Source organism: Indicator indicator, chromosome 3 (genome assembly GCF_027791375.1).
Source record: "Indicator indicator isolate 239-I01 chromosome 3, UM_Iind_1.1, whole genome shotgun sequence".
Taxonomy (NCBI): domain Eukaryota; kingdom Metazoa; phylum Chordata; class Aves; order Piciformes; family Indicatoridae; genus Indicator; species Indicator indicator.
The window spans coordinates 1,145,018-1,158,390 of NC_072012.1; the positions used below are offsets into that span (position 1 = coordinate 1,145,018).

Consider the following 13,373-nt stretch of genomic DNA (forward strand, 5'->3'; position numbering starts at 1 on the left):
ACCTTCCAGCACTCAGCAGGGACATCCCCAACTAGATCAGGCTGCCCATGGCATCCTCCAGCCTCACCTTGAACATCTCCAGGGAAGGAGCCTCAACCACCTTCCTGGGCAACCTGTTCCCATGTCCCACCACCCTCATTGGAATGAACTTGCTCCTAATATCCAATCTCAATCTGCTCTGCTCTAGTCTGAAGCCACTGCTCCTGGTCCTGTCCCTGCTTCCGGCAGCCCCCTTCAGGTCCTGGCAGGCTGCTGTTAGGTCTGCCTGGAGCCTCCTCTTCTCCAGGCTGAACACCCCCAGCTCCCTCAGCCTGTCCTCATAGCAGAGCTGCTCCAACCCCCTGATCATTTTCATGTCCCTCCTTTGGACCCTCTCCATCAGAATCATAGAATCACAGAATCAGCCAGGTTGGAAGAGACCTCCAAGATCATCCAGTCCAACCTATCACCCAGCCCTATCCAATCAACCAGAGCATGGCATTAAGTGCCTCATCCAGGCTTCTCTTGAACATCTCCAGGGATGGTGACTCCACCACCTCCCTGGGCAGCACATCCCAATGGCAAATCTCTCTCTCTGTGAAGAACTTCCTCCTCACATCCAGCCTAGACCTCCCCTGGCACAACCTCAGACTGTGTCCTTCTGTCACTGTTGCCTGGGAGAAGAGCCCAACCCCACCTGGCTACAGCCTCCCTTCAGGTAGTTGTAGACAGCAATGAGGTCTCCCCTGAGCCTCCTCTTCTCCAGGTTAAACACCCCCAGCTCCCTCAGCCTCTCCTCACAGGGCTGTGCTCCAGACCTCTCCCCAGCTTCCTTGCTCTTCTCTGGACACCTTCCAGTCCCTCAACATCTCTCTTGAATTGAGAAGCCCAGAACTGGACACAGGACTCAAGGTGTGGCCTGACCAGTGCTGAGCACAGGGGAAGAATAACCTCCCTTGTCCTGCTGGCTACACTATTCCTGATCCAGGACAGGATGCCATTGGCTCTCCTGGCTGCCTGGGCACACTGCTGGCTCATGTTCAGAGGTCCATGTCCTTCCTATACTGAGGGCTCCAGACCTGCACACAGTACTGACATTGACTGATTTTGTGTTGGGAAGTCAGTTTATAAATGCAGGATGATTCTGAAATATGTCTGCTTATTATCCATTTTGGAACAGATTGCAGTAATATAATTGATGGGGAAACCCAGAAACGATAGTTAAACTGACTGACTTTCAAAGCACAGAATATAGTACAATCATTTACAAAAGTCATCTGCCACATTGGGAGTATAAAATCATGAAGACAGAAGAAACAAATCAGTGTAGAAGCAGAGATTTCATTTTCAACTTAAAACTATTTCAGACTTGTGAGAGGGAATCAGAGGTTGTGTCACAGCAAGATAGAGCAAAGTTCTAATAAAATATGTTATAAAAATACTCGGAATCACAGAATGTTAGGGGCTGGAAGGGACTTCAAAGGCTCATCCAGTCCAAACCCCCCTGCCAGAGCAGGATCACCTAGAGCAGATCACAGAAGAACACATCCAGGAAGGTCCTCAATATCTCCAGAGAGGGAGACTCCACAACCTCCCTGGGCAGCCTGTTCCAGTGTTCTGTCACCTTCACAGGGAAAAAAAAAACCCTCCTGTTTCCCTAGAACTTCCTATGCCTCAACTTCCACCACTGTCCCTTGTGCTGGCATTGGGCATCATCCAGCAGAGCCTGGCTCCAGCCTCTGGGCACTCCCCCTGCACATCTTCATCAAGTGCAATGAGGTCACCTCTCAGGCTCCTTCTTTCCAAGCTACAGAGCCCTCAGCTCCCTCAGTATCTCCCCATAAGGGGAGAAATAATTTGATTTATTTCAAAATGAAACATGAAGTTATTTTAATCGTACCTGCCTTGAAGGGAGATGCAAAGTTTTGCTCAGCAAGTTAAGAGACATACCCCATCATGAATTTATAGAGCCACAGATACATGTACACACAAAGACAGGAAGAAATTCTTCCCAATGAGGGTGGTGAGACACTGGAACAGGTTGCCCAGGGAGGTGGTCGAAGCCTTATCCCTGGAGGTTTTTGCAGCCAGGCTGGATGTGGCTGTGAGCAACCTGCTGTAGTGTGAGGTGTCCTTGCCCATGGCAGGGGGATTGGAACTGGATAATCCTTGAGATCCCTTCGAGCCCTGACAATTCTATGATTCTATGATAGAGACACAAAGAAATAGACAGGTAGAATGACTCTTCTTAACAAGTCAAATGACATTTCTACCTCAGTAGCCTTATTAACTTAGAGTGGTAGAATCATGGAGCAATTACCTAAAGGTAACTGAAAGTTAAGGCTGAATGAACAGACTCACACTACCTGTCAGCTTACCTCCCTCAGAAGTTCTGAATGTTATGGTGTCACTGGTTATGTTGCCATCTCCACATCTTGTACTTGCTGTTAGGTAAGCACTATAGTCACTGTTGTATTCCAGGTCTGTGAGCTGCAGCGAGGTGCCTGTTACATTAACACTCCTTTGGGACATTTCATTCCTAAAGAAAAAGTATTTCATCCATTGTATGCACATACTAGTTATGCATGCATAGAACTATGACATACAATGTAAAGTTGAAAAAAACATGATGGGAAACATAAATATATCAGGCTTTAAAAAAAAAGACTTTTATCTTCTGTGTGGAAAGACTCAGTTTTGTACCATTGCATCACACTGGGCTCTTGATTTTGCTTTCAAGAAACCCACATACAGAAATGTAATTGCAAATTCCCTCTGCAAAGGCAATGATTATATGCAGGAACAAAGAGGAGCCTGCCCATCTCATAACTGCCATCAAATGGGTATGGAGTACCCTTGGGAAGGACACTGTGGGGCATAACTAAACTCTCTCCCTGGACAGGAATAGCGAAATATAAAAAGATTATAGCAGGGAGCATGCCCTACTGTGACTCTGTGAAATTGGTCAGAAGGCTGAAGTTATAAATGGAATAACAGAAGATGATATGGAGCAGGAATTAGATGGTGCTGAGTTAATTCTGGTGGAATGTAGCAGGGGATCAGAATGGAACTCAAGTCAGGTCAAAACCCTCCTAGAAAAGACTGTAAGATGTAACATTAATAAAACACTGCTATGAGCATAGGTATGAAATGATTATCAGAAAGCAAAGGAAGGGACAGAAATAACTAACTTCAGTTTTGAAAGTCTGCTATTCCTCATTACATTAATTCACTCTTTTATGGGAAAAAAAGGCAGGGAAAAAAAAAAGCTAACATTCCATTCTTGCAAAGATTTCTGTGTCAGGGAGTGTCCTGTGTGGTGAAAGGGATTTCATCCAGGGATGGTAATTTGACAAGTAACCCCAAATATCTTGCTCCAGGAGTCACTGTAGAGCTCTTGAAAAACAAGAGAATGATTTCTAAGTCTAAAACAAAAATTAAAAAAAATTAAAAAATAAATAAAAAGAGGTAAAAGCAGATTTAAAATTACTAGATGGGCTGATTGTCATCATCTGATGCTTGAATGAATGCCCCATAAAGAAAAAGCACCATCTGATACTCCTGAAAGAGTTACATTGGCAAACAATTGAAATGAGAAGATATACCAGAAGGGAAAAAAACAAACAAAACCCAAACCAACCCAAAACACAACAAAAAACCCCAACAAAATTCTCCCAATCCCCTTCAGATTTTGAGTGGAATGTCTCTGGACATGGGAAAGGCTCTTGGTAACAGAGGAAGTTAAACAACATTTACATTTCCCCCAAACTCCTGACACTTTGAGTAGCCGGTAAAGGGATACAAAACCTTGCAGCTGCAGCTATTGACTTCTGCACAAAGACATCTTTTCTTGGATCTTTGCCCAAAATATTCTTAGTGTGGAAAAATGTAGCTGATTATAACTTAAGTAAGAAGAAAATCCACAGCTAAGTGCTGCAAACTCTTCTACTCTGAGTAATTGCATTCTTACTTGCCAAAAAAAAAAAAAAAAAAATTCCACAATCAGGCATAGTTAGGAAGGGGAACAAAAGCTTGAAGTGTTCACAGAAAAGTTGCTTTTCTATTCAGGAACAACTGAAGTTGCAACCAAACTAATAAGAAAACCCTGATCAAGGTGAGTGCAGTCTTCACAGGCAATGAGAAGGTGCAGAATAAGCTGAACCAAGGAATTTTAATGGGAACATTAATATGAACTTTTTAATGAGAAACCCAGACAAAAGAGGCTCCAAGAAATTGCATGCTTTCACTTGACAAAGACAAGCACCTATTTTCTTTAAAATTCCTGCCTCAAAGTAGATCTAGCCAGTAATTATCTCCCTCAAAAGTTTGCTGAGCAGCATAGTGCCAAAAGGCAACAGCTATATGCAGTTCAGCAATTTTGTTGGCATGTCTTTAAGACTCCAGAACTGCAGACTTGGGGAGTGTGTGTTTGTAGTCTCAGGGCACACAGAAAGTTGCTTTGCTACCTGCTAGCACACAAACCCATCTCGTCCTGATAGACATTAACAGTAAAAACATCACAGATATTAGCCTTTGCATTCCAGTAGTTGTGAATTCTTGTTCCCAGGCCATTAAAGAAAGGTTAGCAAATTCTCTGTGACTGTTGCAGTACATTTAAGGGAAGAAACATTTAACATCTCAGTTAACTTTCCTCTTTCTGCTTTATTGTTATTATGGTTTTATTCATTTCCCCTCACATATATCAAAAGCCTCCCAAAAGCAGCAACTATGCCTCAGCACTTTGCCTTCTTAAATCTCACCCTGCAATGTATTTTATGAAATCATGTAGACAATTGTACTAAATACTTAAAATTCCCCTTTATTGAGAAGTTCTGGGACTAACAATCTCCCTCAAAATATATTAAATGATCCCAAAAGCAGCAACTATGGCTCAGCACTTTGCCTTCTTAAATCTCACCCTGCAATGCATTTTATGAAATCATGTAGACAATTGTACTAAATAATTAAAATTCCCCTCATTCCCCCATAGAAAAAAAAAAACCACAACCTTCCAAGGCAGGAGTGAAGTTGTGGCCCCTTTGAAAGCAACAGCAGTTTTTTTCCTCCAATGTCCTTGCCTCAAGATGATACCTAATGCCTCTCTAATTTTAGATATGGCACACTAAGGCCAGAGAAGACACAGCAAGGAGAAAATGAAGGAAAAAGGACAAGGCTTAGTGCAAAAAATTATGCGGTTGCTTGATTCAAATGTTTATAAAGATGAAAGATGAATATTTAGAAAGACATTTTAAGAAGTGACTCTTACTACCTCGTTTGTCATAATAAGCAAAGCAGTAAGCTTTCAGGCAGTGCAAGGATGAAAAGTTACATTTGTACAACCTCAAATCTTTGAACACTGCCTGCATTAAAAACATAATTTGTATTGTGAAGTAATGCTTCCCTAGGCAGAAAATAGACCTCAGTTTTTATTTTTTATTGTTTGGTGTAGTTGAAGAGCACCAGACCTTGCTAACACACTGTGGAATACAAGACAAACCAAACCAAACTCTTCTGGAAGGAGGAGTTCGCTCCTGTTCAATTTATCTCCAGCTTAACTAGAAGCTACACTTAAAAAAAAAAAAAAGATAGGAGCTGAGGCCAAACCCTACCCCAAAACTGTCAATATCATTACAGCAATAAATGTTAGCTCAGTATTAGTGTGCTTATCACGACTGCTGATTTCAACATCTGGTTCCTATCCCATAAAGTGCACATTAGCATTTGCTTCCAGCACCTCAGTAGTGGTAGGAAAATGGTGCAGCATAAATGCAATGCATTAAAAGTCATCAGTAACCTTCCTGCACCTTAGTAGTGGCAGGAAAATGGTGCAGCATAAATGCAATGCATTAAAAGTCATCAGTAGCCTTCCTAGACCGCAGTAGTGGCAGGAAAATGGTGCAGCATAAATGCAATGCATCAAAAGTCATCAGTAACCTTCCTAGACCTTAGTAGTGGCAGGAAAATGGTGCAGCATAAATTCAATGCATTAAAAGGCATCAGTAACCTTCCTAGATCTTAGTAGTGGCAGGAAAATGCTGCATCATAAATGCAATGCATTAAAAGTCATCAGTAACCTTCCTAGACCTTAGAAGTGGCAGGGAAATGATTCAGCATAAATGCAAAGCATTAAAAGTCATCAGTAACCTAACTAGACCTTAGAAGTGGCAGGAAAATGGTGCAGCATAAATGCAATGCATCAAAAGTCATCAGTAACCTTCCTAGACCTTAGTAGTGGCAGGAAAATGGTGCAGCATAAATTCAATGCATTAAAAGGCATCAGTAACCTTCCTAGATCTTAGTAGTGGCAGGAAAATGGTGCAGCATAAATGCAATGCATTAAAAGGCATCAGTAACCTTCCTAGACCTTAGAAGTGGCAGGGAAATGATTCAGCATAAATGCAAAGCATTAAAAGTCATCAGTAACCTAACTAGACCTTAGAAGTGGCAGGAAAATGGTGCAGCATAAATGCAATGCATTAAAAGTCATCAATAATGAGTTCTTTTCATTCCCAGCAGAGCTTATACACAGCTCTTTGAAGAGAGCTCACACTGCTAAACCAAACTATGCTATGAAGAAAGCAAGGCAGAAGCTGCAAGTTTTAAAGTAACAAAACTCCTTTATTGAGGTAAAAAAAAATTCCCAGGGGGATTGCAGAAAAAAAAACAGACCAAACCAAACTAAACCAAATGAAACCAAACCAAACCAAACCAACAATAACAACAAAAACAAACAAAAACCCAAACAAAAAAAACCCAAAGCAAAGCAAAGCAAAGCAAAACCAAACCCAAACCCAAACCCAAACCCAAACCAAACCAAACCAACAGCAACAAAAACAAACAAACCCCAAAGCAAAGCAAAGCAAACCAAACCCAAAGCACACTAAACCAAACCAACAATACAGGGAAAAGGACAGCACAGACAGACAAAAATCCCCAACAATAGAGCACAGTAAATAACAACATCAAAAAGAAAAAAATCCTTATTTGCTAGGAATATAATGAGTACAAAATAAAACAGTAGGCATAACTGATGGCACTTTCAGAGACTCTTAACAATGCTCTTACATACTTTCTCCAAAAGGAAGGAATATTTCTCTGTTTTAAGCCTATTTCAAAGCTCCTTAACAATTGAGCATAGGTTTGTGCCCTGCCTTACAATAAGCTTAATCAGTATTTACTGAAAAATTCACCATGCTCTAATTAAAACTGGAATCCATTTACCACAACACAACCTTTGGTAAAAATGTTACAACTTCTTGCAAACTATTTCAAACCCTTGTTTTTTGGTCAGCTACTACATTGAGTCTGAATTCTTATTACATCTCCAAGAGGCTAATATTTTAAAGTGCTGGATGAACATTTGTCCTTAAAAAAAAATAATTAAAAAATAGTGTAATCAACACATTGTGTAAGAAAAACCTAACATTCCTGATAGGCTACAGATTAATAGTCATCTTCAGAACTGCTTCCAGCAAATCTTACCAGATGTAAACTGTGTAATAGAGGATAATTCCATTTGGCTCCAGTGGAGGTTTCCATGACAACTTCACAGTGACACCTAACAACTGTTTTACAGAGAGGGACTCTGGAGGAGAACTCGGAGCTGTAAAACAAGAGAGCAGGACACAACAACATCTTCTTAAACAGCTAAGATCCACAGGACACACAGAATCTTTAAATAGATTTAGAATTATTTGTGCTGAGCAATGAGCTTTCTGCTACACTGGTACAGTATCCATCAACTACTGCTAAGGCACAGCTTCTTTTCCTTTTTCTGACAGATGATAAAAGAAGATTTGGCACGGTGGGGTTAGAACATCTGTTTCTGTGATTCAACGGAAAAAGTACTTCATGAGAAAACAGAGCAATGGGTAGGTCACAGTGATTCACCTACTGTCCAAGTACATTGCTGTCAAATTCTTTTTTCTAATAAAGAGAGAGCTTTATAGGTATGAACACATGTAAAATACACCAAAACAGTTCCTCTGAGGAAAAAGAGGTGATGTAAAGAATTACACAAAGCACCAAAAGGTGGGAAAATGGACAAGCATTGGCATTGAGAGATGATAAAAATGTAGGATAGTAGGCAGCAGTAAAACCTCTTCACTCCATCCAGTAAGGACCACAGTCATACATTTAATGTGTCACAAGGGCCAACACAAAGCCAGGTGCTGACTGGAACCTTTAACATTTATTTCAAGATGAACTGTATGTGACACCACATCACTACTGTGCAGGGAAAAACAACGTTAAGTGAAGGAAAATGTTAGGCTGTGTGTGATTTCTTCTCCAGATGATACAAATATTGCTTTGGGTTAGGGTATTGGTAAAAAAAGAATTCTTCTGCTTCTCCTGAATTCCTGGATGTAGGCATCACTACGAAGTAACGTTAGAATCACTTCTGTTTTTCACAAATTGAAGCAAAGAGCATCATGCACCAAAAATTCAGGTCATAGCTGTAGTCATGCATGAAAATTGGGAATATGAGCATAGCTATTAGCAAATCTATGAAACATTTGGTCTGAACCTTGGAACAGTGTGTTCCTGTGAATAAAGGACATGTGTTGTATTATAAATATTGTTGTTGTTGTTCAGCGGTTGCTCCTTCTTTCACTATCTCAAAGGCTGGCATAAAGGCTTTACCACTGTACATTTCAGGGAAAAAATGAATAAAAAAATAAATCTGTTTCTTGAACAAAGGTTCACTGAATTGGATGAATGTCTATATTTACTAAGAAAAAACGGTGACAGCTGTATTTAGTGTTTTGCTTGTTCATTTTAGCCTCAGTGGTTATATAATAAAAGATCTGTCCTAGTGTGAATGGTCATGTCTTTTTGGCATGCCTACTTCATTCTACATTTCTTATTCAGGAGACAGTTTTTCTTTTTCTTTTTCTTTTTCTTTTTCTTTTTCTTTTTCTTTTTCTTTTTCTTTTCCTTTTTCTTTTTTTTTTTTGCTGAAGAATAGAATCCACACTGTTGCAAATAAAAATAATTTATGGAAAAAATGGATTTATCCAAAAGAACTGTTCCTTGTGTGCTCCAGCAACATTACTCCTGAGCAAAGGTTTGTTACTGACAGAGTGAATCACAGAAGCACAGAAATATTCAGGTTGGAGAAGACCCTCAGCATCACCAAGTCCAACCCAGAACCCTACCCTACAAGGTTCACCCCTAAACCATAGCCCCAAGCACCGCATCCAAACCACCTTGAAACACAGCCAGGCTTGGGGACTCTACCACCTCCCTGAGCAGCACATTCCAAACTCTGACCACTATTGCCCTGAAAAACTTTTTCCTAATGTCCTGTCCTACCCAGTCACAGCTTGAGGCCATTCCCTCTTGTTCTGTCACTAATTACATGGGAGAAGAGACCATCAGCAGCTTCTCCACAAGGACTTTTCAGGTAGTTGTAGACAGCAATGAGATCTCTCCTCAGCCTCCTCTGTTTCACACTAACCATCCCCAGCTCCTTCAGTTGCTCTTCATCACATTTATTCTTCAGTTGCTCTTCCCAGCTTCCTTGCCCTCCTCTGCCCTAGCTCCAGCACTTCCACACTCTCTTGGATTTAGGTGCCCCAAACTGGACACAACACTGGAGGTGTGACCTCCCCAGAGCTGAGTCCCAGGGGACAATCCCCTCCCTGCTCCTGCTGGACACAGCATTGCTGATCCCAGCCAGGATGCCTTTGGCTTTCTTGGCCACCTGGGCACACTGCTGGCTCCTCTTCAGCTGCTTGTCCATGAGCATCCCCAGGTCCCTTTCTGCCAGCAGTTTTCCAGCCACACTGCCCCAAGCCTGTAGCATTGCTTGGGGTTGTTGTCACCCAAGCAGAGGACCTGGCACTTGGCCTTGTTGAAACTCCTCCTCGTAACATTGACCCATCAACACCTTGGAAATTTGCAAAGAACCTTCCTCATCAAAAGCTGGATCTTAAACAAGTCAGTGCTTCCTAAGACACCTTAAGAAACTTAATTTGGGAATGGCTTGTGGGATGCTTGGGTCAATGCCACTTTCATTTAGGTTGCTTCTTTAATGCTGGAGAGGGACAGAAACAGTCTCCTCCAAAATGTGAGTCACAGCACCTGCATTAAGATTCTTTGAAGCTTTTAATTCATTCTCCCTCCAGAAACTAAAGAGGGGAGTGATGGTAGCTTCCCAGAACTAAACTGGGTACTCCAAGTGCATAAGACCATTCTGTGGTTCCTCTGCTGATACCTGACTTACTGCACTAATCAGCAGGGAATGCAATGACTGTGCTGCACTCTCAGCCTGCAGTGCAGGATATCCCCTTGATCAGTCTGGTGCTACAGATCACACAATCACAGACTGTCAGAGGTTGGAAAGCACCTTGAGAGCTCATCCAGTCAAACCCCCTGCCAGAGCAGAATCACCTAGAGCATATCACAGAGGAACACTTCCAGGCAGGTTCTGAATGTCTCCAGAGAAGGAGGCTCCACAACCCCCTGGGGCAGCCTATTCTAGTGTTCTGTCATCCTCAATTCTTCCTCCTGTTTCCATGCAACTTCCTTTATGCCTCAACTTCCACCGTTGCCCCTTCTGCTGTCATTGGGCATCTCCCAGCAGAGCCTGACTAATGGACTTTGAACATTTTCATAATGTTAATAATTCTGCATCTATGTATCTGTACATGCATCTGTTTAGAAGAATCCAAAAAATTTCCAGACAAAAGAACCAGAAATGTCCCTGGACAATTCAAACTGACTTTTGGTGTTTTTTTCCCCTTCTCCACCTCTCACAGGCAGAACCGAACACAATATTTAACTCTACTGTGTGGTGTATTTGAGTAAAGCAATATTAGTAAATTAAGATTCTTCACATTCATGGACTCACAGAATTGTCAGGGTTGGAAGGGACCTCAAGGATCATCTAGCCCCAACCCCCCTGCCATGGGCAGGGACACCTCACACTACAGCAGGTTGCTCACAGCCACATCCAGCCTCGCTGCAAAAACCTCCAGGGATGAGGTTCCTTGGGCACCACCTCCTTGGGCAACCTCTTCCAGTGTCTCACCACCCTCAGGCTGAAGAACTTCTTCCTAACATCCAATCTGAGTATACCCATTTCTAACTTTGCTTCATTCCTCCCAGCCCTATCACTCCCTGATACCCTAAAAAGTCCCTCCCCATCTTTCTTGTAGCCCCCTTCAGATCCTGGAAGGCCACAAGAAGGTCTCCTGGGAGCCTTCTCTTCTCCAGACTGAACAACCCCAACTTTCTCAGTCTGTCCTCATAGGAGAGGAGCTCCAGCTCTCTGCTCATCCTCATGGCCCTTCTCTGCACACATTCCAGCAAATTCTTTAGCTACTGGTAAGACCAAATGTTTATACACAGTAATTGTGCCATTTCAGGTCATGTGTATTGGTAAATATGTCAAATGACAGATAGGAAGACAGATAAGTATACTTGTGTATAGATTAGAGGGATACAGATATCAAAACAGAGATATAATCGCAAGAAAATCACCTATGTAAAGCCTACATATATATGACAGGAAGGGTAAGAGGGTTTTAAGACTACATTGCAGGTCCTGTTCTGTCTAAGCATCTTTACATCAGTTCCGACTTAGCATGTTTATCATCAGTTCTGAGTTAGCATCTTTACATCAGTTCTGAATTACCATCTTTATCATCAGTTCTGACTTAGCATCTTTAAATCAGTTCTGACTTAGCATCTTTACATCAGTTCTGACTTAGCATCTTTACATCAGTTCTCACTTACCATCTTTACATCACTTCTGACTTAGCATGTTTACATCAGTTCTGAGTTTCCATCTTTACATCAGTTCTGACTTAGCATCTTTACATCAGTTCTCACTTACCATCTTTACATCACTTCTGACTTAGCATGTTTACATCAGTTCTGAGTTTCCATCTTTACATCAGTTCTGACTTACCATCTTTACATCAGTTCTGACTTACCATCTTTACAGCAGTTCTTACTTATTATCTTTATCATCGCTTCTGACTTACCATCTTTATTATAGGTTCTCTTACCATCTTTACATCACTTCTGACTTAGAATCTTTACATCAGTTCTGACTTAACATGTTTATCATGAGTTCTGGCATAGCATCTGTACATCAGTTCTGACTTAGCATCTTTATCATCAGTTCTGATTTAGCATCTTTATATCAGTTCAGACTTAGCATCTTTACATCAGTTCTGACTGAAGAACTTTATCATCAGTTCTGACTTAGAATCTTTATCATCGGTTCTGACTTACCATCTTTACATCAGTTCTGATAAAACATCTTTACATCAGTTCTGACTTAGCATCTTTACATCAGTTCTGATTTAGCATCTTTACATCAGTTCTGTCTTAGCATCTTTACATCAGTTCTGACTTAACATCTTTACATCAGTTCTGACTTAGCATCTTTATCATCAGTTCTGACTTAGCATCTTTACATCAGTTCTGACTTACCGTCTTTACGTCAGTTCTGTCTTAGCATCTTTACATCAGTTCTGACTTAGCATCTTTACATCAGTTCTGACTTACCATCTTTACATCAGTTCTGACTTAGCATTTTTTCATCAGTTCTGACTTAACATCTTTACATCAGTTCTGACTTAGCATCTTTATCATGAGTTCTGACTTAGCATCTTTACATCAGTTCTGACTTAGCATCTTTACATTAGTTCTGACTTAGCATCTTTACATCAGTTCTGTCTTAGCATCTTTATCATCAGTTCTGTCTTAGCATCTTTACATCAGTTCTGACTTAGCATCTTTACATCAGTTCTAACTTACCATCTTTACATCAGTTCTGACTTAACATCTTTACATCACTTCTGACTTACCATCTTTACATCAGTTCTAACTTAGCATCTTTACATCAGTTCTGACTTAGCATCTTTATCATCAGTTCTAATTTAGCATCTTTATCATCAGTTCTGACTTAGCATCTTTACATCAGTTCTGTCTTAGCATCTTTACATCAGTTCTGTCTTAGCATCTTTACATCAGTTCTGACTTAACATCTTTACATCAATTGTGACGAAACATCTTTATCATCACTTCAGACTTACCATCTTTACATCAATTCTGATTTCGCATCTTTACATGAGTTCTGACTTAGCATCTTTACATCAGTTCGGACTTAGCATCTTTACATCAGTTCTGACTTAGCATCTTTACATCAGTTCTGACTTAGCATCTTTACATCAGTTCTGACTTACCATCTTTATCATCGGTTCTGACTTACCATCTTTACATCAGTTCCGACTTAGCATCTTTACATCAGTTCTGACTTAGCATCTTTACATCAGTTCTGACTTAGCATCTTTACATCACTTCTGACTTAGAATCTTTATCATCGGTTCTGACTTACCATCTTTACATCAGTTCTGATAAAACATCTTTACATCAGT

General features: G+C 40.9%; 1 protein-coding gene across 1 annotated transcript in view; it reads right to left on the bottom strand.

The window, feature by feature from the left end:
* PTPRQ (protein tyrosine phosphatase receptor type Q) overlaps positions 1–13,373 on the bottom strand; it is a 189,663-nt gene that overhangs the window by 107,024 nt on the left and 69,266 nt on the right. The window contains exons 26-27 of the mRNA XM_054399713.1: positions 7,462–7,582; positions 2,358–2,518 (exon numbers count right to left, since the gene is read on the bottom strand). Of these exons, the coding sequence (XP_054255688.1) occupies positions 2,358–2,518; positions 7,462–7,582 (282 nt within the window). The remainder of the gene's footprint in view (positions 1–2,357; positions 2,519–7,461; positions 7,583–13,373) is intronic.